General features: G+C 39.5%; 1 protein-coding gene across 1 annotated transcript in view; it reads left to right on the top strand.

The window, feature by feature from the left end:
- Wls (wntless Wnt ligand secretion mediator) overlaps positions 1 to 26,120 on the top strand; it is a 106,162-nt gene that overhangs the window by 23,105 nt on the left and 56,937 nt on the right. Inside the window, exon 2 of the mRNA XM_013020633.1 lies at positions 19,499 to 19,771. Within this exon, the coding sequence (XP_012876087.1) occupies positions 19,499 to 19,771 (273 nt within the window). The remainder of the gene's footprint in view (positions 1 to 19,498; positions 19,772 to 26,120) is intronic.

Here is a 26,120-nt window from a genome sequence, read left to right as displayed (position 1 = left end):
ATCATAGCTACTCAGGTACTGAGATTTGAGGATCATGGTTTGAAGCCAGCCCAAGCAGTAAAGTCCATGAGACTCTGTTCTCCAACTAAGCACCAAAAAGCCAAATGATATAATGCTAGCCTCGAGCACAACAGCTTAGGGACAGTGCCTGGGCCCTGAGCTCAAGTCCCAGTATTGGCACAAATATCCATACATAAGACCGAATGACAGCAGATAGAGCTGCTTGATCCTTGACTCTTCCTCCTCCTCCTCCCCCACTCTTCTCCTTCCCCCTTATCCTCCTCCTCCTCCTTCTTCTACCTAGTCCTAAGGCTTGAACTCAGGGCCTAGGCACTGTCCCTGAACTTCTTTTGCTCAAGGCAAGCACTCTACCACTTGAGCCACAGGGCCACTTTTCTGGGTTTTTTGTTGTTGTTGTTTTTCCTGTGTATGTGGTACTGAGGAATCGAACCCAGGACTTCATGCATACTAGGCAAGCACTCTACCACTGAGCCACATTCCCAGCCATCCTCCTCTTCCTCTTCCTCCTGCTCTTCCTCCTCCTTCTCTCTCTTTTTAAACACTGCCCTATCCCTTGGTCATGTATTCAGAACAGAGGGAAAAACATCTTCCACAAGTTTTTTTTTTCCCTCTCAGACCTGTTCTAACCTAGTGACATTTTCTTTCCAAGCAAGACTGGAATTTATTTTTCCTATGATAGCAATGAGCTTCTACTGCTGGTACTTCCTACCCAGTAGAGATCCTGCCTGCCACAAACACCCTCCACTCACTTGTTTTCAACAGGGAATCCATATTTTATTAATTCATGGCAGCATCAGCTATTTTTGCTTTGGAGAGGGCCTGGAAATTTATTGAGTCCTGTCTCACCACACTGGAGTCTCCCAACAGAGACTACTTCCCTGACGGAGCTTTCTGCCCTAGCACCGTGTTGTTGTGTAAAACCACTTCTTTCATCGTTCAGCTCAGTGGAAAAACTATCATGAAGAAATATCCTTTCTTATCATTCAGTGGAAAACTGATGTCATTGTCACATTCTAATATCCACTGATAAAATCTGGATTTGCCTTTTGGAATAATTGCCTTTTGGATAGCTATCACGTCCCTTCTCTGACTTTCTCTTTTCTGAGTGCTATGCCTCACCCCCCTTTCTTTTCTTTTTTTAGTTTAGACTCCTAACCATACTCACTATCCCTTTCTAGTGATTACATTTCCAGTCAAGGTTAAGTTTACCTCTGCTACCATAGCAACCAGCTACTGATTGTTGTTTCTACTTAGAAAAAACCATTTTCCTGCTTTCATTAGAATCCATAATTTAAAAATCAGTGTGCTTGATTTCCTTAGAACAAAGATACCCATACTGCTGGCCAGCTTATGCTGAGACAGCCTGTATGTGGAACTCACCACTTAAAGCATGGAACTTAAACAATTTGCTCATGTACCTCTGCAATCATTTTTCAGATTAGAAGAAATGGTATGGCTAAGACAAAGAAAAGATGTAAACTCAAATAGATTTATGTCAGTCTCCAGTAGAGTTACTTACTGCTCTTGACTTTGGATAAATTGTATCATTTTGCAGAGCTTCATTTTACACAACTCTAAGTAGATAAAATATTAACTACTGGTTACGTTTGTATAAAAATGAAAATTAGGGTTGAGAAGGTGGCTCAGTGGTAGAGTGCTTGCCTTGCATTCATGAGGCCCTGGGTTTGATTCCTCAGTACCACATAAGCAGAAAAAGCCGGAAGCGGTGCTGTGGCTTAAATGGTAGAGTGCTTGCCTTGAGCTGAAGAGCTAAGGGACAGCATCCATGCCCAGAGTTCAGGCCCCACGACTGAAGAAAAAAAGAATGAAAATTAATCCTGGTAAATTACATAGCACATAAGAAATCACCAAGTTGGGCAGATTCATCTCAGCTTACACGAGCAACCTAAATATGAGGTTATGGTTAAGGCTGGGTTGGACAAATTAATGAATTCTGTCCCCCAAATGAGAAAAGCAAAAAGGGATTGAGATGTAGCTCAATGAAAAAGACCCCCAGTATTACTGTTCAAAAAAAGAAAGAAAAGAAAAGAAAAAGAAAGGAAATCATCAAGTGGTATCTGTTGCTATTGCTCATAATTTGTAGATAATAACCTGATAGCCAGCACGTAGGTGAACTAATGGGATAGGTTGTTGAGAATTTGGAATCCTTGCAATTGTTCCATGAAAGAATGAATGTTACAGAATGTTTGAATGAAGTGTGAGTTCTCTTTTAATACTCAATTGTTGGGGCAAAGCAGGAGTTCCCAACTAGGAGTGGCTTCTTTTAGCCCTCCTCCCCAAATGATTTTTGGCAATGGAGATACTTTTTATTTTCAGAACTTGCCAAGGAATGGAAGAAGATGCTACTGGCAACTAGTGGGTAGAAGTCAGGGAGTCTGGTATTACAGCCTATACAATAGTAATCCAGCCCTAAATCTCAACAGTGTCAAGGAAGCGTAGGGGAATTTGAGGAGAGTAGCCAGGAGAATGAAGAGGGACTTAGCTAGAATAGCTCTCTGATTGTGATATTCAAATAAGCTCTTACTGTAGCCATAGCTTGAATCTCACATGTCTCTTTCGGTGTTCCCCATGCCATTTGAATAGAAGTCCCACATGAACTTTCCATATCATTTTTCCACATGTTATCTTACTTTCTTCTTATTTCTGTTAGAGGTATGACCTACTTGGTCTGGGCTTCCAGTGGTGATTCTAAAAGAAATAGCAGTTAACCAAAGGTGAATTTTAAATAGGCAAATGCCTGTTCTTTATTTGCTGTGTCAAAAACAGTGAAAGGAACATGGTATAGCAGTACTTCTAAAAGCTGTTCTTTTTGTTTCCATATACTTTGGTACTTCTAACTGTGTTTCTTCCAAAAGTCTCACCAGTACCTCCTCTGATATAACTCAGAACCTGAGCCCTGTTTTCCACCTTCTACCTGCCCCCTGTCCTTTGATTGTGTATAATAAAAACTCATGAATCCACCTTGGGTGACTCCATGCTAGCCTAGCATTCATGAGGCCTCGGTCAAATTCCCAATGTCTGAAAAAGAAAACATTCCAAAGACTCCATCTAGCAATAGTTGAACTCTCTCTGAGGATAGGTGAAGGGCTGTCACAGAATAAGCAAGACCAGCATTCCTTTTTCTCTGTAGGAAGGTGAAGAAGAATTAGTAAAACAAAACAAACAAAAAAACTATACTCTTTTCTAATTACTTTATAATTGTGAGAGCACTGTGAAATACATATTGGAATCTCATTTTATTGAGGAACAAACCAAGAGTAATTCAGTGTTCTCCCAAATAACCAGCTTCCTGGGATATCCTGGTGTATTTCTTAGAAAATCCTCTTGGATCTTAAAGTTAAAACTTTTCTAGAACTATCTTAACTTTTGGTGCTGTTTACTGAGAAGTGTGGCGAATTTCTTTTTGTTTTGTTTTGTGCCGGTAAGTGAACTTGGTCTCACACTCTTGCTTGACTCTTTTGCTCTCAGTGGGCACTCTACACGTGAGCTGTACCTCTACTTCTGGTTCTTTGCTGGTGAATTGGAGGTGAGTCTGTCAGATTTGTCTACCAGGGCTGTATTTGTGTGTGTGTGTGTGTGTGCAGGTTCTAGGGCTTGAATTCAAGACCTGGGTGCTGTCCCTGAGCACTCTGCCATTTGAGCCACAGTTCCAGACTTTTGCTGGTAAATTAGAGAGAAGAATCTCATGGACTTTCCTATCCAGGCTGGCTTCAAACTGCAGTCCTAAAATCTCAGTCTCCTAAGTAGCTAGGATTGTAAGCATGAGCCACCCATGCTTGATAGAACCTCTGTTTTTATTTTATTTTATTTTATTTATTTTTTGGGCCTGGTCATGGGGCCTGAACTCTGTGCCTGAGCACTGTCCCTCAGCCATTCAGCTCAAGGCTAGCACTCTACCACTTGAGCCACAGCCCCACTTCCGGCTTTTTTCTTTTTGCTTATGTGGTGCTGAGGAATCAAACCCAGGGCCTCAGGCATGCAAGGCATGTGCTCTACCACTGAGCCACCCGTACTTGATAGAACCTCTGTTTTTATTTTTATTTTATTTTATTATTTATTTTTTGGGTCCTGTTGTGGGGCCTGAACTCTGGGCCTGAGCACTGTCCCTCAGCTCTTCAGCTCAAGGCTAGCACTCTACCACTTGAGCCACAGCGCCACTTCCGGCTTTTTCTTTTTGCTTATGTGGTGCTGAGGAATCAAACCCAGGGCCTCAGGCATGCAAGGCAAGCGCTCTACCACCTTCCCAGCCCAGAACCTCTGTTTTTCATACCCAAGATCCACACTTTCTAGTTTGTTGGATGTTCATAACAGATCCCTTCAGGGGAAGAAGATAGAACAGAGAACTGGGAATATGTCCTCATTTCCTATTAGGTTACTACACTCCACCTGCTGACACAATTACTATTATGAGTAGTTCATCAGGGCCATAATAAGCAAAGACACTATAATAGGCCTATCAAACCATCATAGTAAATGCATGAATTAGATGTTTTAGCACAGTTTTGCAAAAGGGAATCTGACTACATAAGTTGCCCAACTGAATTGCTAGTAAGTAACAAGAGTTGGGATTTGAATCCAAGTGTTTCTGTCTATAGTTCTTCCTTATAGTTTTTCTTACTCTTTCTATAGATGACTTCAATAACAAGAACTAATCCTGGGAAGGTAATTCCCTTATGTACTGTGACTTTTTTTTTAATAGGTGGTAGTAGACTGGGTGTATTTTGAAATAAATTACAAATATAATTCACAAATTATAAGGCCAGCAATACAAATGAAAATTCTAACAAATGTTATCAATTGATGTTGCATTAGCAAATTTTGTTGGTGACTTTATTTAGGACAGTGAATTCCATGACTTTCATTTCTTCTGAATAACAGGCTTAGCTCTACTAAGCATATTTCTGTCATCCTAAAAAATAGAGGCTGGACATGATCCAAATTATTTCATTGTATTAGAATGTCTTTGTGTTGTATTAATCTGAGTGTGAGGGCCATTGGCTAGAAGCTGGAATGGAGTTTTTGTTTTGTTTTGTTTTTGTGTGTGGCTTTCTTGTTGTTGTTGTTGTTTTGTTTATTTTATTTTATTTTTTGTGAACATACTGTACAGAGGGGTTACAATTACATGGGCAAGATAATGAGTACATTTCTTATCAAGCATTGCAGCCTCCTCCTTTGTTTACCCTTCCCATCCCTTCCCAGCCTCCACCCGCCCCCCCCAATTCTCCTCCCCCCCCCCCCCCCCGCACCAAAGTTGTAAAGTTCGTTTTTGACATGACTTGTTTTTGTTTTTTGCTGTTATTTCTCCCTAAAGGTTTTCTTTGTGATTGGATTAGGTCCACTTTCTCAGAGTAAATAATATAGGAACAATTTTACTCCAGAGAACACATCACTATGAAACTCTTTGAAACATTTCTTTGGTATCATCAGTTGTTGGAAGACAGAAAAGACTCAGCACTCATTCAGATACCAAACTAACAAACCAGAACAGGACAAGACCATTAGGATTTGTTCCTCTAACAAATGTGAAATGAAAGACGATGAGGGGAGAGGGAGAAAGTGCTGAGATGGGGAAGGCTTGGCACGACCCAGCCCCTCCTTGTACACCCCACAGTTCCTTCCACACACAAATCTGACATTGCTTTGGTTCACCAACTCTTTGAAAACTTTCCTGTAATTCATCGGGATGGAGAGAAAAACTAATTTGGAGTTGTTGGGTAAGTAGCACATAAAGGCAGCTGCAATGTTGTTGTCCTAGCTTCTGTTGGAGCCCAATAGTGGTGCCTTTACAGGGGGATGTTTGCTCTTTTCTCTAGAATACTAAAGAAATGATGTGTATGCTCTTAAAAGTGTGAGTTTTGTCATAATACTTTCCTGTATGTAGTCATTTGTTACATAGTACTTTTTTTTTTTTTGTCGGTCATGGGGCTTGAACTCTGGGCCTGGGCGCTGTCCCTCAGCTCTTCAGCAAAAGGCAAGTGCTCTACCACTTGAGCCACAGCACCACTTCTGGTTTTCTGGAGATAAGAGTTTCACGGACTTTGCTGCCTGGTCTGGCTTTGAACCGTGATCCTCAGATCTCAGCCTCCTGAGTAGCTAGGATTACAGGCATGAGCCACCATATTTAAGACTGAGCTGTGGACATTTTTATCTAATTTTTGACTTTCCAGTTTGCTTTCCAACTATGCAGGCCTTCCAACCCTCAAGGGGCTACTGGAATCAAGTATATAACTATGCATCTGGCCTTTGACAACTTCACTTTCCAGGAACTTTGCTAAAGAAAACTCATCTAAGCATGCTCCAACAATATGAATTTTGGCTACAAATCCTTTTCTAAAAATGGCCATTATTATTATTATTACTACTACTACTACTTATTAGTATTGTCGTTATAGTTTCCTGATGCCTCTCTCATTCTTTTGATATGGACTGGGGGTGGTTGTTGAGAAAAAGTTTATTTTCATGCTCAAAATTTAGTATTTATACATTGATTGACACAGGTCTTCAAGAAATGTGTATCAGTTGGGGCACACTTGTATTCTTGGGGCATTGGAGCATGAGAAGCAGCAATGGCTCCTCTCAAATTGCCTGTGAGACAGAGTCAGTCCTAAATGTACGTGGCAGGCCATGGCTTAAACCCATCATGGTTTCTTTGCAATGATGTCTACTAGGTGTTTGATAAAAGTTTATTAAGTAAATTAAACAATTTAACATGTTTATTATGTCATAAACACTATAATAGAAATAGGACATGCTTACTAAGGAAGGATGTAACTCCTCTCTTCAAGAAGTTAGACTTTCATGTTTGCAAGTCAAATAGAATAATAAAAACAGGTGATACTGGCACCAGAGGAGGAAGTGATTATTTATTAGTGAAGGGAAACCAGAGAATACTTCAGAGGCTGGCAGGTTACAGGCACTGAGCTAGTTCAGGGAAGATGGCACTTGAGTTAGAACCTAGAAATACATCTACAAGCGCCCAGCTTGTAGATGACTCTTAAAACTTGCTTCTTCTTGCTGGGTGCCTGTGTTCATGCCTGTAATCCTAGCTACTCAGGAGGCTGAGATCTGAGGATCGTGGTTCAAAGCCAGCCTGGGCAGGTTTATCCCTAATAAACCACTAGAAAACTGGAAGTGGCACTGTGGCTCAAGTGGTAGAGTGCTAGCCTTGAACTGAAGAGTTCAGGGACAGCACCCAGGCCCAGAGTTCAAGCCCTACGACTGACAAAAACAAAACAAAACAAAAATTTCAACTCTAGGGATCTCACAAATTATAAGGGCCAGTCTTTTATTTGAGTACTTAGGGAGGGGAAAGATGATTATTCTTGACATTTGTAAAATTCCCGATGAGCTCAGCTTGCTTGTGTAACCTCCACTTACACAGTACAGCATAGAATGATTTTTTTTGTTGGTGGTTTAATTGTTTTTTAATTTTCAAGGATTTATATGGAATTAGACAAAACTCTTTTTGGGAGGGGTTCCTCAGCCTTTAACGTTTGGGGTTAGAATAATCACTGCAGTGTTACGGGGGGGGGGAGTGGGGGGGTTGTGCCTTTAAGGATATCCAGGAAGATCCCCGGCATTTCTTCATAACATGCAAGTAGCACTGCTGAAAAATGTTTATAGATACTATCAGAGGTGCCCTAGAGGAAAAATTGTTCCCTTCTCTCCCTATGCCTTGAGAACCCTGCGTTAGGTTTTACAACAGTAATTCTTTGACCCTTCAGAATGCTTTGTACTTTTTGTATCATCAATGGCTTTTATCTGTTTATTTGAAACAGGCCAGAAAAGGAGGAAAACATCAATAAACTGTGCAGTTCTTTATTGGTCCTTAAATTCTCCACTCCCTAGGATCCCATATGTGTACATTCCTGACACTTTGGTGTGACTTCAGGAAACATTTAATTTGGACTCTAATCTCTACAGTTACTTCCTGAAATGTTTCCATGGTTGGCAAACTTGCCCTTTCCTGAGTCAAATTGTGCCATTGTGTGTACCTACCTAAATTATCAGTAAATTCTTCCTTACATTGATCTAAAGTCAAACTGTCCCTTATTCTGCCTAGAAAGAGTGTAAAAGACTTTTTCCCATGGAGCTCTGGGTTCCTGAGTCAGATATTCTCTAGGCTAACAATGATCTCAAAAGACTATCTGCCTACCTAGAATATGAAACTACAACACTTAAACCCCAATAATACATGGATGAGTATCTGTTAGATACAGATGAGCCTGTTATTCTGCCATCATGATCCTGTGTGTGGGGGGGGGGGAAAGAAAGGGGCTGGCAGGGGGGGGGATGGGGGGGGGAAGAGACTGTTGGGACTTAAATTTAGGGCTTCACACTCATTTAGCTTGCTTGCTCAGTTGGCACTCTACTATGTGGGCTATACTTGTAGTCTAGCATTTTTCTTCTTAGTTGAAGACAGAACCTTGTGGACTTTTCTACCCAAGCATATTTCAAGCCATGGTCCTCCAGGTCTCAGCCTCCTGAATAGTTAAGATTATAGGTGGGAAACCCTGGTGTCGGCTCTACTCCTACTGTACATCTCCCAAATAAGCTGCATGGTGGGTCTCGTTGTATGGTGCTTAGCCAGTGCTAGTTTGTGCCTTGTGTATGGTGCTCTGACAAGCTCCTATGACTATATTCTTCTATTCCTCTGAGGGAAGATGGAAGAGTTAAGAAATAATGAGAGCTATTTTTTAAAATGGATAATTGAGAGGCCACATGATGTATTGGGAAGAGCACATGGGTCTCAGTATTAACTCTGTTATTCACTGATGGAATGTAAAACACTAATATAATGTAATTTGCGATATTTACTAGGAGGATTAAATGGTCAATGCATGATAAAGTGGCTGGTACTTTCATTCACATCGATACTTTATTTACAACTTATAAATAATAGATACCTGTTAATAATGTCAATGAATTATAAGTAGCAGATGTTGGGAATTTGAACTTCAGAAGAAAGCAGCTGACTGCTTCTCTGAGAAGTTTAATTTAGGGTTTCCCTATCCCTAAAAGTCCAATAGAAAACTGTGCCCATGATGATCTTGAAGAAGTAGAGCTAGTCATCCTCCTCCTTTTTCTAAACTCCATACCACAGCTCTGCTAGTGGGTTCTTAAGAGATTCCCACCTCAATGCTAGTGCCACTTCCATGCTAAGTTTATGAGATCATGGCCCAAGCTGGTGAATTATGAGACACTCTAATTCCCTTTCCATAGGTGGTCTTGGCTTTGTTCCATGCAGTCTTTTGGCTGAATGGTGGCTGATTTTTGAAGTACTGGCACAAAGTCAAAAATTTAGCCCAGATGACTGGCTTGCCTAGCAATGAGCAATAACGTCAACAGATGAGCCATTTGGTCTTTCTCTGGAGGTCTTTGTGTTCATTTCCTGTGTGTTTAATTTTGCTGTTTTGAGTATTTCAAGAGTGAAGGGGAAACTGTAATTGCAGATTTTTTTTTTTCAGGAATAGAGGTTAGAATTAGTAATAGGATGTCCTGTCAGGCTTTTTGCTTTAGTCTTTCTTTGTTGTTGAACACCAAAGATGATGATTAGCTTTGTAATCAAAATTCGGACCACAGGATTGCTACTGTAATGCATACATCTAATTAATACATCTGGTAGGGTCCTTTATGTGCATTTTATTATTTTTTTCCAAAAGTAAAAAAATAAAAATAAAGCAGGCATCCATTTTTAGCCTAAAATAATTTCATGTTTGCCACAGCATTTCAAATACTATGAAGAGCTTGGCATAGTAATCCACAGCTCTCTTAGCCCTCCCCCCCCCCCCAGCCTGGGTTGTAATAGTCCTCAGTTCCATGGGATCCAAGCCAGGCAAGTAATGGAAGCCAAGTGGCACTGATTGCCACATAGATTCTGACAAATATAGAGTAATTCTTCTATTCTTCAAAGCTGTTACATCTTTGGCTCTCCAACAATTGAGGTTGCAGGCCAACTATTTAAAAACCCTCATCCACTGAGGTGTAAACATATAATATTTTTCCATATTTTTTTTGGAGTCAGAATGAATTACACAAGTGTTTGTTGTAATTTCAGAAACTTTGCTGTCAAAACGTCTATGTCATTTATGTCACAGGGAACCACTGGTAAGTGTTTGACTTGTGTATGTACAGTATGAATTACTTTTCATTCAATTCGGCCATGTAGGGTGTGGGTGTATTTATGCATCTTAGTGATAGGAGTTGAATATAGAGGACTGTTATGTTTTATTAAAAAATGTAGCTTTCATAGAACAGATGTGAACATGATTAATTACTTACTGAAAATGGCTGGCAAGAATGAGTTGCATCTTGCTGTATCCCGTTTTATGCTCAAGGGCATGGCTGTGATGACTCTAGTCTCTGCAGACATACTTCAAGTTCAGCAGTAACTGTGATTGAATGGTGAAATAATATTTTTTGCTTAATTTTATGGTAAGATCTAGTTGGTTTGGTGAAAGTATAGGAGAATTTTATGCTCTATGTTAAGTGGAAGAGGTAAATACATGACTGATCATTATAATTTCAGCGAAGGAATGAACAGTTAATTCCTAAGTGCTAAGTCAGTTTAACATAATTTGAACTTTCTTTAGCTTAAATTTTAGAGCTATAATTCTAATGAGAAATTGAAAACTTAGATATCTATCTGCCATGAAGGATAGTTAGTGAACTTAAATTGTATACTCTTTCCATGGTTTTCCTCTTAACTAGAACTAAGGCCTTTGAGCTAGAAAAGGGCATGAAGATTGACTAGCGGATCTCAATGGAACACTCCACTGGTGGCTCATGCCTGTAATCCTAGCTACTCAGGAGGCTGAGATCTGAGGATCAAGGTTCAAAGCCAGCCGGGACCGGAGACTCTTATCTGAGACTCTTATCTCCAATTCACCAACAGAAAACTGGGAGTGGTGTTATGGCTCAAAGCAGTAGCCTGGAGTGAAAAAGCTCAGGAACAGAACCCAACCCTGAATTCAAGCCCCTTGACCTACAACAACACTGTTGTTATAGATGTAGAGTAAAACTAACTTGTAGTTGCTTAAATAACACATTTCCAGTTAGGTTCTTTTGATTCTGTCATTTTCTCTTTCTTAAGGAAGTCATAGATATTCAGATAAGCAAAGCTTGGGACTAACTCTGAGCATATAGGTTTTTTTTAAAAAACGACCTTTTTATAAATACTATCTATAGAGGGTGTCTCTGAATTCCAAAGTAAAGTCGTTATTGAGCTGCTTAGCTTCAGGAGAAAGTAGCTCTTGGGACTTGCATTATCCAGCTATTGTTTTGGTCCTATATCTTGAAGACATAGGCTTAATCAGTCTTAGTGATCCCATGATTTCTAGTCTTTTAGAATCAACCCCAATTAATTAAATAACTTTAATAAAATAATTAAATAATTTCTTCATAAGGGCTAATACTTCTAGGCTTCCCCCACCCCCACCGCTCCTGGCTCTTTTTTGTAGATCAAAATAGAGAAAAAGTCAAATGAAATTATGAGGAATAGATAAACAGAATATTCATTTTTTTTTTCTTTGTCGGTCATGGGGCTTGAACTCTGGGCCTGGGCGCTATCCCTCAGCTCTTCAGCTCAAAGCAAGCGCTCTACCACTTGAGCTACAGCGCCACTTCCAGCTTTCTGGTGGTTTACTGGAGATAGGAGTCTCACGGTCTCTCCTGCCCGGGCTGGCTTTGAACCGCGATCCTCAGATCTCAGCCTCTTGGTAGCTAGGATTACAGGCGTGAGCCACCAGCGCCGGGCTGAATGTTCATACTTTTAACATGTGACAGTAAATTTTTAACTGAGACTAGGTTCAAGAGTTAAAATCTAGATTATTTCTTTGTTGCTTTGTATGTCCCTCCCCCACAGTATAACCCCTGCTTTCTCTATATTTGATGTCAGTATAACTTGTGGAGGAGATGGGGAAAAACCAGTTGTTTAAGGATACAGGTGGACCTGTTGCAACAATAAGAAGTACAAGTTGTCATGTCCAAAACGAGCTTTACAATGTCGGTGCGGGGGTGGGGGGGTTGGGGGAGAAGGGGGGAGAAGGAGAAGGATTGGGATTGTGGGGGAGGGGGGAGGCTGGGAAGGGATGTGAAGGGTAAACAAAGGAGGAGGCTGCAATGCTTGGTAAGAAATGTACGTATTATCCTGCCCATGTAATTGTAACCCCTCTGTACAGTATGTTCACAAATAAAATAAAATTAAATTAAAAAAAAGAGTTAAAATCTATTCCCCACTTAAATAAAAAATTATCTATTAGTACTTTCATGTTTTAAAAATCAATGCATATCTTTGTTTTGCTGTTTTTTTGTTAGCTAAATGCAAATGCAAAAATAAAGAATTTGAAAATATTTCTGAAAGCCTTGACCAAGTTGAAAAGATTTTCTTGTTGTTGTTTCCAGATGCCAAGGTTGTGCTTATTAAAGCCTGTAAACACAAATTACCCTTACAAACTTGTCTGTTCTCCACATTCCTTCCCCTTGTAGCCCAAAGCAGATTAATCTTTAAATATCATCTTTGTTAGGAGCTAGACATTCTTGGTCTAATTTAGGAGAAGGCTATTATTACCTGATGATTGAGACTTCAAAGACTCTTTGTGGCCCTGTTGTAGGAGCAAGGGGTAGAGTGTCTCCATCCCCACCCAGACTCCTCTCTCAAGAGCACCCCCTTCTCTCTGAAGATCTCCTGTTTGGGTTTGCAGGTAGTTATAGATGAGGGAGAGAGAGAAAGAGAGGTATAGGGAGACAAAGAGTGAAAGAGAAACACACACACACACACACACACACACACGATGGGGGAGGGGGTCTTGAAAAGAAACATCCTTCCAAATAAAAATTCTTGGTTTTGTGGAGGTCTCTTATTATTCTTCTATTTATCACTCTGTACATCTGAGCAGTAACTATTAAGGAAGTAGACACTAAGACTCTCTGATTAGAAGGATGTCTACTAGCTAGAGCAAGCTAGGGACCGAAATAGACAAAGGAGTGAGTGCTAGTGCCTTTTGCCATTTTGTTAGTCTTTTTTAGTTTTTTTATATTCAGACCTGGATACCTTTGAGGCACATGCTCTTTCTTAAGAGTTTTCCCTCTTTGGTACCTTTGGTACCTTCCCTCCTTGGTGCTCCTTTTTGTCTGACACTTACTCTCATTCAAGGCTAGCAACTAACTATCCACCAAAGCATTCAGTGCAAATCCTGTCAGACCAATTCTCAATCAGGACATGATTCTCTGCAGACTCCTCAGTCTCCCACACTGGACTGTTGGTAACTTAGAGTCTGGGACTATCATTTGTCTCTCTATCTTTAGATAGCACAATGACTGCAGGAGAATAATACTCCCAGGTAACCTCTAAAAGAATCTTGTAATAAAGCAGAGAAATAAATAGTCTGGGTTGGCTTGAATAGAAACCATGTGTTATATCAATATGTTGTTTTATTTTTATATTTTCTACGAAGCAACCAAGTCTTGGTTCTTTCTTTCCAACTTTTTAGTTTCAGGTTCTGGAAAGGGTAGGACTAATGATTTGATGTTGACTCAAGTTGAGCATGAAAAATGGTAGTGGTTGGCTGGATAGTAATTTGTCAAATGAACAGCCATTTAAGAGGAGAGAACAGGAAGCTGACTGGGGTCCATGAAGTCTTCCAAAAGAAGAACAGGTTTAGTCATTGTTCTCTTACACTTTTATTCAGAGTAACATCTCTCATTCTAGTATATTCATCTTCCCTATGCCCTAAATAACTATTGTCCTTTTGCAGGTAATGTCAGGTTAAATATAGTATTGACCACAATTATAAATAATTTTCCCTGTAATTGTTTCTTTTCTTCTCTGTACATTTTACATGATCACTAATTGTCTCTTCGTTTCACTACCACATCTAAAATTGCTTACTGCATAGAAAAACTTAAGACATAGCCATTTAATATAGTGAAGTGTCTAATTAAGAGCCCACTGGAGCCAGGCACCAGTGGCTTACATCTGTAATCCTAGCTACTCAAGAGGCTGAGATTTCAGGATCCTGGTTTGAACACAGCACAGGCATGAGAGTCCATGAGACTCTTATCTGTGATTAACCACCAGAAAATCAGAAGTGGTACTGTAGCTCCAAGTGGTAGAGTGCTAGCCTTGAGTGAAAAAGCTTAGGGACAGCACCCAACCTTTGAGTTCAAGCCCCACGAAGACAACAACGACAACCACCACCACCACCAACAACAACAACAAAAGAGCCCGCTGATATCCTCACAATTTTGAATTTGTTAGAAACATTGCTGATTTCATATTCCTTTGAAGTTAAATGTTATCTAGTATCCCATTTCACAACTTTTGAGTGGAGACGTGTGGAGGCCAAAAATATTGTGTGATATCAGAAAAGAAAAGCTAGTCTGAGTCTGATGGAGTAATGAGTTGAGCTGAGAATGAACTAGTGTTTTTCAATACATACTAGTAACATAAATTAACCAATTCACAGTACTGGACATATTCATCTTGGGCCATGTTGCTCTGTTTTACAACCATACTGCTGTAGAAATAGCTTTGGTCTAACATAGTTCCAATTAAATTGTGAGCTAGGGATGGGAGGAAGAGCCATTAAAATATGAGCTGAGGCAGCTGGGTGATATTGCAGCTACCATCCTGGGAGTACTGAGCACTAGTTATTTTTGGCTTTCACCTGAGCAAACATGACTCAGTTTGTTGACTTGAATATATCCAGCCCTCTCTTAAGCATACAGATGCCATTAATCTCTACAACCACACGAGTAACCACATAAAGCCATCATTACCAGTAAGTAGATTGTGTCTTGTTCAAAGGTTATATTGTAGATAATTCAACATCCTTACTTAGCTCCATTCTCTTAAAATCACTTGCTTAAAAAAAAAGATCAAAGTCCTTTTGATTATAGATACTGTTTTATGATTCATGCAGCCACAATTTTGGCTGTACCTAATGAAAATACCTTGGATGATGGGCAGCCAGCTTACAAAATAGGGTTTTCCTTGTAGTTCACTGGACATGCTTTTGGTATAAGGAAAGACATGCAAATGCACTTTGAGCTTCAGTGGAAAGTGGTCCTGAGTTGTAAAGATGTTATTGGGGAAACATTAACTGTCCTTGTGTGAATATCTTGGTGCCTGCTTACTTTCTCAAATAATATATGCACGTTGAGGGTCTGTTTTGAACACTACTAGAACAGTTGAAATATTGAATAAATTTACAAGGTTTAAAAATCATGCCAAAAGTTTTTGAGATTAGAAGACTGAAGTATTCAAGTAAATAAACAAATTTTCATTCTCCTATTCTATCTTAAGATATACTTGAGGCATCTCCAAGTTCATTGCTATGAGCTCTATGAAAATATTAGTATTTTGGGGATTTCATTTTTCTTTATGGATGAAACACTAAAGCAATGAAAGAATGAGAATAATGTAGGCTGTTACACAGGCCGGCGTTCCTAGGAGCCCATTAAAAATGCAGGCTCTATGCCGGGCAAGTGTTCGGCCTCTCAGTTGTTGAGTGTGGAATGTGGTTTGGGAGCTTAGCTGAGGAACTGGGCTGGCTATTTTTCATTTAGGTCTGAGGAGGAATGAGAAACACTTGTTTTTTTAAAACAGAAAGAAAAAGAAAAAAGTAAAGGAAATTTGGAAGAATGGATGTTTTAAAATGTAGTATTTTCTGCAACAGTTGGTTTTAGTATACTCTCCCAAAATAGAATTCATATGACTTTTATTTCATTGTTGGTTTCTCCAACCACATTAAAAGAGTCCAGTTAAATGTGCCATTTGGTCTTTGCAATGTCAGGGGGCCCTATGGCTGAGTCAAGAGCCAAAGTTTCATTGACTCATATTTCTAACAATAAGCCAGAAGGCTGAGTTTACATGGATTAGGTATATAAAGTCTTTGTGGTAGAATTTTTGAGTTTTCAGGAACACTTCCCTAGCAAAGGTTAGTGATGACTCTGTCACAACCATCAGCAAAGCACATGGAAGACCAAACTGTAACTTGATAGTGTATTTTGATGTACATTTTTCATTGTTATTAATCTACATTTCTGCAAACATATTATTTCACTACTCAAAATTTCCTGGATAAAACATGGAAAATAACACACACTTTTGTCTCCTAGGTGACTTTCTCTTGCTTTAGGTACTCCTGTGTGATTTCCCTTCTTCCTTCCCATCTTTTCCCCTCCCCTCCCTCCTCTGCTCTCTCCTTTTTGTTCTCTTGCTCTCTCTCTTTTTAATCCTTTTTTTTGGCAAGTCCTGGGACTTGAACTCAGGGCCTGGGCACTATCCCTGAGCTACTTTTTACATAGGGCTAGCATTCTACTACATTCCCAGTGCCTCTTTTTTTAATCTTTAAACAAAATTTATAAACTATTTTTGAGATAGATGTGCTAAATGGCCAATTCTAGCCTCAAAACTAGAGATAGTGTGGTCTCAGCTTCCCATGTGCAAATTGTTTTCTGAGTTTTATTACATAAGAGATAACATTTGCTAAGAAAAGGGTCATAAATATAGTATGGCTAGTGTTAGACGCACAGAATTAAGCATGCATTTAAACTACATGCATAAACTGTGATTTATGTTTTTTCTTTTCACTATTAATTTGCAGAGAAAAGTTTGATGGACATATCTTACAATGATCTTGTACTAATGGGACCCACTTGATTAAAACTGAAAGTTTTTAAAGATATCTGAAAATAAAACTCCAGATAGTGAATAATCCAAGAATGTTTATTTTTATTTTTTGTTCCAGTGGTGGGGCCTGAACTCTGGGCCTGGGCGCTGTCCCTCAGCTCTTCAGCTCAAGGCTAGCGCTCTACCACTTGAGCCACAGCACCAATTCTGGCTTTTTTCTTTTTGCTTATGTGGTGCTGAGGAATGGAACCCAGGGCCTCAGGCATGCAAGGCAAGCGCTCTACCACTGAGCCACCTTCCCAGACCCTCCAAGAATGTTCAAATAGGAAAACTAAATGTCAGGAGATGATGCTATCTATGTGAATTTATAAATTTAAAATAATTATAATTAAAAATGAGCAAAAAGATATAAATTTCAAGTGGATTGGTGAAAGGAGTTATTTTATCCAATATCAATAATAACCCACAATTTACAAGATTCAAAACAATATTGTACCAGGTGTAGTGGTACATGCCTGATACATGCCTGTAATCTTTAAGCTAGTGGCTCAAACCGTAATCCTAGCTACTGAGGAGTATGAGATCTGAGGACCATGGTTCAAAGCCAGCTGGAGCAGAAAAGTCCACAAGACTCTTATCTCCAGGTAACCACCAAAATAGCCAAAAGTGGAGCTATGGATCAAGTAGTAAAGCTCTACACTTGAGGAAAAAAAAAACCAAAAAAAACCCAACTACCTCAGGAACAGCACCTAGGCCCTGTTCAAACTCTAGGACTAGCACCAAACAAAAAAATTAATAATAACCAAACAATATTGGTCCATGAACTGTATGTAGTCCAATACATGGAAAAGAGAAGACCTCATTTTATATCTAAAGCCAAAACAAATTGAATGTAGCATTATCAACTCTTTAAATGTGTTTAAAACTGTAACTGTAAAAAGTAACTAGAAGTCAATACAAGTAAATGTTTATTGAATTTAGAAAAAAGGTCAATCTTTCTAAACACAAAAGCATGAACAAAAGAAAAGAGAAAATAAAAGATTTTATATAAGATCTGGAACATCTTTATTAAATAAATCATAAGCAAATTTAGATAGCAATAGAAAAGCAAGAAGAAATTAACCAAAAAATTTGCAATTATTCTTCGTTTATTTTTTTTTGTAGTGCCTAGGATAAAATCTACTGTCTTGTGTATGCTAGGCCAATGTCCTGTCACTGAGCCAGATAACTAGCCCTAGAATTATTTTTATTTATAAGAGCTTTTACAACCTGACAAAGGAGTAGTAAACTTTGGTATAATATATAGTCAACTATCTTGCAACCACTAATTGAAACTTTTTGATTAAATGGAAAATACTTGTAACAACAAATATTAATTTTATATATTTTTTATGTGTTCAAACACTGTTCTTGTTTTAAGTATACAGTGACTCAGGGAAGTAGGTGCTATTGTGGTTGTTGGTGTTTTAGAGATGTTTGGTGTAGTGGGACATACCTATAGTTCCAACTACTCAGGAGACTGAAGCAGGATTGCTTGAACCAACAAGTTGAAGGCTAGCCTGAGCAACATAGTGAGACCCTGTCTGTGTAAAATATTGTGACTTAAGAATGGGTTTAAAAAACCAAAACAAAATGATAATGATAGCTCATGTTTATGATACAAACAATTGAGAAGCCGAGGCAGGAAGATTAGAGTTCAAGGCCAGTCTGGATTACATAAATGAGACCCTATTTGAATAGAACAAAACAATAGAAACCATAACAAGGCAAAAACATAGACAGGTTTATTAATTTGCTCAAAACTTTCCTGAACTAGAAATCAGAGTCAGGGCTTGACCCCAAACAGGTTGGCTGGAGAGCTTGGGGTTATGGACCACATGTTAGCCTTTTTCTCTATAAGTAAACCAAAAGACAAGGTTCCAAAATTATGTACAATGTGAATCTATTTTGGAAAAAAAACCCTAAGTTAATATATTTATATTTTCATTAAGGTTATACAATTTAATATGTGTAAATTTTCATCTAGTTACTAATCCAAGCATACACGTACTTGAGTATTTTTCTAACAATAGTTACTTCCCTGTTGTGGATTGTGGAGTATATGTTGTTGTAAACTAAATTTTGTGAATTTCCTGTTATAATCTTGTAACCTTTTTACAGTCATAAGATAATGTTTTTACTATTACATATTTCCAGTTTGGTCCACTGTCCTGATATTTTAGCACATACTACCGTTCAGGTGTCAATGTTTGCACCCACTTTTGCAAAAGTGCCTTGCAGCCTCTGACAAGTTCCAAGCGAAGTAGAATCCTGAGGGCATAGACGGCTTCTTCTCCATCAAAGGCATTGCTGTAGAAGTTTAGACCTAGGAAGAAGCTCAGAAGCCATCTTGTTTCTTAGATGAGGGACCTGAAATGGATACAGATATAACAGAGTTAATCAGGATTTACTGACAGTTGTCCAACCCAGCTTAAGACCCTGATTCCTAATGACAAGATGTGCCAAAGTCCCCAAGGTGGGATCTGGAGCACAATGGCTTTTTGTCACGTAGGTTTGGAAAGAGACGGGACTATATACAAATGTATGTTTTAAGGAAGTGGTGAAAACCCAATAGGAAGACTGACAATGCTTTTGTGATCCCTCAGTGGGTCACACAGAAGGATCCTCCCGTGGATTTGGGGAGATCCCTGTGAATTCCTGACCCTCCATCTCTAGCAGGCAGAACACAAAGTGGAGAGGAGGCAGTAGTGGAAAGAACATTAACTAGAAATGATCGCTTCAATAGTTTCTTTTTGGTAAAACAGAAACCCATTCTCTTTTCAGCTCCAGGGCCCACGACTGCAGTGTCCTACATGTCAGTGAAATGTGTGGACGTCCGGAAAAACCATCACAAGATGAAATGGCTAATGCCTTGGGGACCCAATCAGTGTGACAAGATTCGAGACATTGAGGAAGCAATTCCAAGAGAAATCGAAGCCAATGACATTGTGTTTTCTGTCCACATTCCCCTCCCCTCCATGGAGATGAGTCCTTGGTTCCAGTTCATGCTGTTTATCCTGCAGTTGGACATCGCCTTCAAGCTGAACAACCAAATCAGTAAGTGACTGGTGGGGATTTCCCTCACAACAGTAAAAGTGATAATGATGATAATAGGTAATTATTGAGTGCTTGCTATTTATAAGGCAATTTCTGAGTACTTTTCCTATCTCAACCCTTTTATCTTTCCAGCAATTTCTTGAAGTAGCTCTTAACATTATTGCATTACACAGATAGTTCACTTGGGGCCCTGGTGACATTGTCCAAGATCAGAAGACCAGACTAGGAGAACTTGGGTCTTAACTCAGAAAGCTTCCCTAGCCACCAACTTTCCTTACCTCTTTACTGCCAGCATGGGGCTCACCCCACAGAGTGACTGCAGGACTTTGTAAAGGTTGTGTGTGTATGTAGATGCATTATTACTGTGGCTTGAAATCAGGACCTCTTGTCTAGAGTAGCTTTTTTTTTTTCTCAAGGCTCACATTCTACAACTTGAACCAAACTTTCACTCTTGGCTTTTGTTGTTAGTTAACTGGAGATGAAAGCCTACTCAGGCAGGCTTTGAACTGCAATCCTCGGATCTCAGCTTCCTGAGTAGCTAGGATGACAGACATGAGCCATAAGCATCTTGGGCCTTTTGTTTGAACATGCTTATTTCCCATCCAGGCTTTGAGTAAAGCTGTGGCCTTAAAAAAGGATCCCTATCACAATGGGAATGCTAGCCCATGAACATGCATTCCACTAGGTCTTAGGCCATGTCTGTTTTTTTGTTTTGTTTTGTTTTGTATTTTTAAGCTTACAAGTTGTAGTTCAAAACATTTTTGGACGAGAGTATCATCAAGTGATTTCTAGGAGGCAGAGCCATGAGAACCATTTGAGGACAGTATAGAGACTCTTAGGTTGAAAAGGAAGAATCCTTTTTTTTTTTTTTTACTAAACAGAATCAGAGACATGGGAAAAGAGAAAGATATGTTGAAGATAGATCTGCTTGTGCCTGCCTTAGACTGAAGCCCTCTTCCCTCCCTCCCTCCCTCCCTCCCTCCCTCCCTCCCTCCCTCCCTCCCTTCCTCCCTTCCTTCCTTCCTCCCCTTCCCTTCTTTCTTTTTTTCTTTCTTTCTCTCTTTCTTTCTCTCTCTTTCTTTCTTTCTTTCTCTTTTTCCCTCCCTCCCTCCCTCCCTCCCTCCTTCCTTCCTTCCTTCTTTCCTTCCTTGCTTTTTGCTAGTCCTAAGGCTTGAACTCATAGCCTGGGTACTGTCCCTGAGCTTCTTTTGCTCAAGGCTATTGTTCTACTACTTGAGCCACCGCTCAACTTCCAGAATTTTTGACTGTTTAAGCAATCTTAAGGACTATATGACTTCTAGTCATTTAGGATTAAAAGCTCATCCCTTTTAAATGATGATCCCAGTTTTGTGTGCGTGCGTGCGTGTGTGTGTGTGTGTGTGTGTGTGTGTTTTCTTTTTTCGGTTGTGGGGCCTGAATTCGGCCTGGGCGCTGTCCCTCAGCTCTTTAGCTCAAGGCAAGCCCTCTACCACTGAGCCACCTTCGAAGCCCCTGATCCCAATTTTAAATAGGATTTGAGATCTTAAGAATAGATCATTGTTTTTCCAATTTCACAATTTAACCAGGCATTTGGGAAGAAAATAATGGCATTGCCATGTAGTGTATAGTAATGATTAGCAATATGTACATCACCTAATTATTGAAAGGAAGATGGTCCATGCATATCATGAAAAAAGTGTAATCTACATTGGAACAGAGCCCTAATTTTCACCATTTAGACACTTTTTTTTTTTTGTTCCAGTCCTGGGGCTTACTCAGGACCTGAATGTTGTCCCTGAGGTTTTTTGCTTAAGGCTAGCACTCTACCACTGGAGACACCATTCTACTCCTAGATTTTAGTGGTTAATTGGAAATAAGAGTCTCATGGACTTTGCTACCCAGACTAGTTTCATATCACAATCCTCAGATTTCAGCCTCCTGAGTAGCTAGGATTATAAGCTTGAGCCATTTGTGTCTAGCTAAATACATTTTAAAACCTTCATTCATTAGTGAGTCTGCAAATGGGATATTGTGGTAGTAGGTCTTTACAGTATGCTAATGAGCCCACAGATAGGTGTGTGTGTGTGGCGGGGGGTGGGATGGGGGGGAGGTATAGCAGCTTCAGTATGGAGGGTGTCCCTCTGAGAAACCAATGGTTGGGACTTTCAGCCCCATACCTCCTTCAGCCTCAAGGGTGGAGAAACAGGCTGAAGGTTGAATTGATCTCCAGTGGTCAATCATGTTAATCAATCACATCTATTTAATCAGCCTTCATAAAATCCTGAAAGCACCATGTTTTGGAACTTAAAGATAGTAGAACAAATGAAGCTTTCTGGAGGATGGCTTGTTGAAAAAGAGTTTGAAAGAGAGAGTAGAAGTTCCACATTCCTCCCACACTTACCTCTACCCCTCTGCTACCTCCCACCATTTGCCCTGAACATCTCTTCCATCTAGCTGTTCACCTTGTAATACCTGTTATGATAAACCACTCAGCACAAGTAGTTTATTTATAATAAAATAGCCTAAGCGAAGTGTTTCCCTGTCTAACAAATTAGTTCAACCCAGTGTGTGTGTGAGAGAAGAGGGGGTTGAGGAAGTGGTCTTGGGAATCTTGAGTTAGAGCTAATGGGTCAGAAACACAAGCCATAACCTGTACCTGCTATTGGCATCTGAAGTAGAGAGTGGTATTGTGAGGCTGAGCCATCAGCCTGTGGGATCTGAAATCATCTTTCTGTGAATACAAGCATGAAGGGCCACAGGGAAAATGCCTTAAGATGGAGAGCTCTGTCTTTAAAAAGTATCTGAAAGTCTCTGAGGCTGAAGAAATACTGATAAATGATGTGAACTGGGGGAAAAGCTAGAACATGTGTCTGTCACTGTGTAATGAAAGCATTATGCTTGCCCGGAGCCCTGGGCTGTGTACTACAATCTAGTGTTGTCACACTTCCCAACTTCATTATTGTAGAATGATTAAATGAAGAGGTCGGTGAGATAGAATTATTTCTGTAAGTGGTAAGTAGCTTTTCTTTCCCCAAACTGAAAGCATTTCTAATAAAAATGAAAAGTAGTTGAATTAATATTATGACCCACTTTTCAAGTAACATGCCTGAGTGTTCTGAGAGAAAGTTGTCTAACTTTTTATGAAGTGATTGTGCATCTATTATGGAATGTCAACTACACACCAAGTGAAGAGGATAAAAGAATAATCTAATAATACATTTTCAAGAATGATGAGGAGTGAATTTGTACAAAGAAGAAAGTCAAAGAAGCCATCAAAAAGAGAAGTGATTGTTATTTTTGCAGTTCCATGTACCTCATACCTGTACCTAGCTCCAGGACCTTGATCTTGCTAGGCAAGTGTTTTACTGCTAAGCCACAGCCCAAGCCTTTTTGTTTTACTTTTGTTCCTGAAGTAAGATCTCTAGCTAATTTTCCTAGACTTGTCTCAAACTTGGGATCCTTCTGCCTCTGCTTTCTGAGCAACTGAGACTACAGACATGCCCCACCCCAGTTTACTGTTCTAATTTCTGTTTTCTGATGCTTCTGGGGTGGGATCCATAAAGACATCTCAATGGAGCAGAGTATTTCATAGCCCAGAGAAACTATAGCTACTCAGATGGGGCAGGCCATTGTCAGTGCTGTGTTCCCCACAACTGGATTGCATGCTTTTGCAGTGAGTAACAACCAGTTTGGAACTTCACTGTTCCAACCTTCAATTTTGCTCCCTGGAAAAAGATCACCTTTGAGTTAGGCCCTTGTGATGATCTCCATTTATAGGAAGCATCTCTAATTCAATAGTAGTTTCAATTATCCAAATACTGGTATCACTAAAAATTTTAGGGTGGCACTTCAAAATTTTTCCCCATGTATAGAGTCAATGTAAGCACAAGTAAAAATCTTCCAAGTTGTTTCCCCACTTTCTACATCTCCTTCTCCCCCCAAGTAAACTGAAAAGGTTCAAAATATAGAAGAAAGATCTGAGAAACTTCAGTGGATTGTGTTGACAGTAATGGGTAAAGGTAGGGAGAAGTCAGAACTGAATATGGGCTTACATGTCCAGTCTTCTTGCATATAGAATGGTAATGACCCCTTCAAAGTACCTAGCAGTTATCATTTAAAAATGTGAATCCATCTTACTGATTTGGGTTGGGGAGAAACTGAAACCATGAGAGAAAAGACTGTATTTTAGTGTTTAATCTATAATAGAGAAGCTTAAAGACTTAAAGTTCTGCTCACTTTCATGCATGGATTATCTTTCCTTTGAGGGATCTTCACATTTGTACAGCTCTTCCTTTGCAGCTAACCATTGTGAACATGTTTATTTTGGCAAGGGCTTGCACATGTTGGGCTTTGTTTTATTTGAATGTGATTTTTGGTCAGCACATTATTGGACAGTACGGCCAGTGTGTTAGCACCACTGTCAACTCTTAACTGGCTCAATAGTTTTACATTATGCATTGATAAGTGAAAAAAGCCAATCCCAGTGTAGGGACCCTTCAAAATCCTCCAAGATTTTGTACAAATCAAGCATCCTTCTAAAAATCTACAATTCTAAATACTCCAAAATCCTAACATATTTTTGTCAACATGATGCCAAAGTGGAAACCGTAAACCTCATGTGACAGACTACAGTTAAAATGCTTGGGTGCTAAATCATTGTACAAAATTACCTTTGCACTGTATCGATGAACCTGGTACTGGTGGTTTATGCTTATAATCCTAGCTACTCGGGGGGCTGAGGTATGAGGATCGTGGTTTGAAATCAGGATAGGCAAAGTTTATGAGACTCTTATCTCCAATTAATTACCCCACAAAAGCTGAAAGTAGAGCTATGGCTAGAGTGTTAACACTAGAGTATTAATCTGGAGCAAAAGCAGCTCAGGAACAGTGTCCCAATGTAAGTCTCAGGACTGGCACAAAATAAATAAATAAAAAATATAAGTGAACTTCATGTGTAGATTTGGTTCCCATCCCCCAAACACCTCATTTTATATGCAATATTCACAACTACAAAAGGAATAACATCCCAAACATCTTTGATCTCAAGAATTTTGGGTAATACTCAACTTATAATGTTTATAGTTTAGTATACCCAGTCTTTCACTTGCTTCTCATCACCTGTTAGCTTCCTAGTCATTTTTCTATCGGGAACTAGAATGTTTTAGTTTGATCTGTAAGCTTACTATTGAGTGATTTGCAAAAATAGTTACTGAACATCATCCATATTCTTGTAGACTTTGTGGTGGCAGGAATATTATAGGCTTATTGGTTTAACAGTCTTTAACCTGGCACTCTGTGAGTAGAGTTCAAGAATTAAGTATCTAACAGTCTCTACAAAATTTTAGTCTTATTTTCTTATATATACTTTTGAGAGTAAGAGACTTTATGCCTTTTGTCAGTTTTGCAGATGAATGTTACACCCAAGTTTACAGAAAAAGCCTTTAACTCAATGATACCTGCTCAGTGAGGCGCAGCTAGCTGGGCCCAGAGCAGTTCCTCTTAACCATGCATTAACAGGGCAGATAAAAGGGTGATAGCCGGCAACAGGGACTCTACAGGTCAGAGTCGTCTACCATCTGATGTACAGATGGTGGACAGAGGTTTCACTGGTCTTTATAAAATGGTATGTTTTCAATGACTGAAAAATCTCCGATCTGTAGTTCAGGAGACAAAGTATAGACTAGAACCTAGATTAGGTCGTAGGCTGCTTCTGTTTTTAGTGCCACAGCTGCAGATCACCCACGTGTTTCATTTCCTGTTCTGAGTTTAGAATAGGAATGAGACTCTCAGTATCCATAAGTAGTATGCCCTGGCTACTGAAACAAGCCGAGTGATACTGTTGAATAATGTGAACAACAGAGCAGCTGGCAGCAACAGGTTGAATAATAATGGCCCAGTGGAGTTTGGAGATTGTATTTGTGTTCCTATCTTCTCTTCTAACTTTGGGCCTTCTTATCAGTATCTAAATGCCAGTCATTTATGTATGGCTAATGAGGTTCTTTTATGAAGAAATAATACCATTATTTTGGTTAATGAGGAAAAAAACGAAGTAAAGCTATTTTCTGGGTTATGCTTTTCTAAGCAAAGGAAGTTATATAGGAGCAGGAAAATCCTTGGAAAGCAAGGGAGTATTTAGTTGCATTTATCTAATATCTATTCCCTGCCTGTACACTGAAGCTAGAAATGTTCCCATCTTCTTTGCTTTGGTACATTTGTAGGAATGGTCATATTAGGAGGAGTACTAGTAATTCTTTAAGAAGAAATTCTAGGCTGTGCCAGTGGCTCACACCTTAGCTACTCAGGAGGCAGAGATCTGAGGAATGAGTTTGAAACCAGAGACTCTTATTCCAATAAACTACTTTAAAAAGTT

The sequence above is a fragment of the Dipodomys ordii genome, unplaced genomic scaffold (assembly GCF_000151885.1).
Source record: "Dipodomys ordii isolate 6190 unplaced genomic scaffold, Dord_2.0 Scaffold51, whole genome shotgun sequence".
NCBI lineage: Eukaryota > Metazoa > Chordata > Mammalia > Rodentia > Heteromyidae > Dipodomys > Dipodomys ordii.
This window is presented reverse-complemented; position numbering and strand designations above follow the sequence as displayed.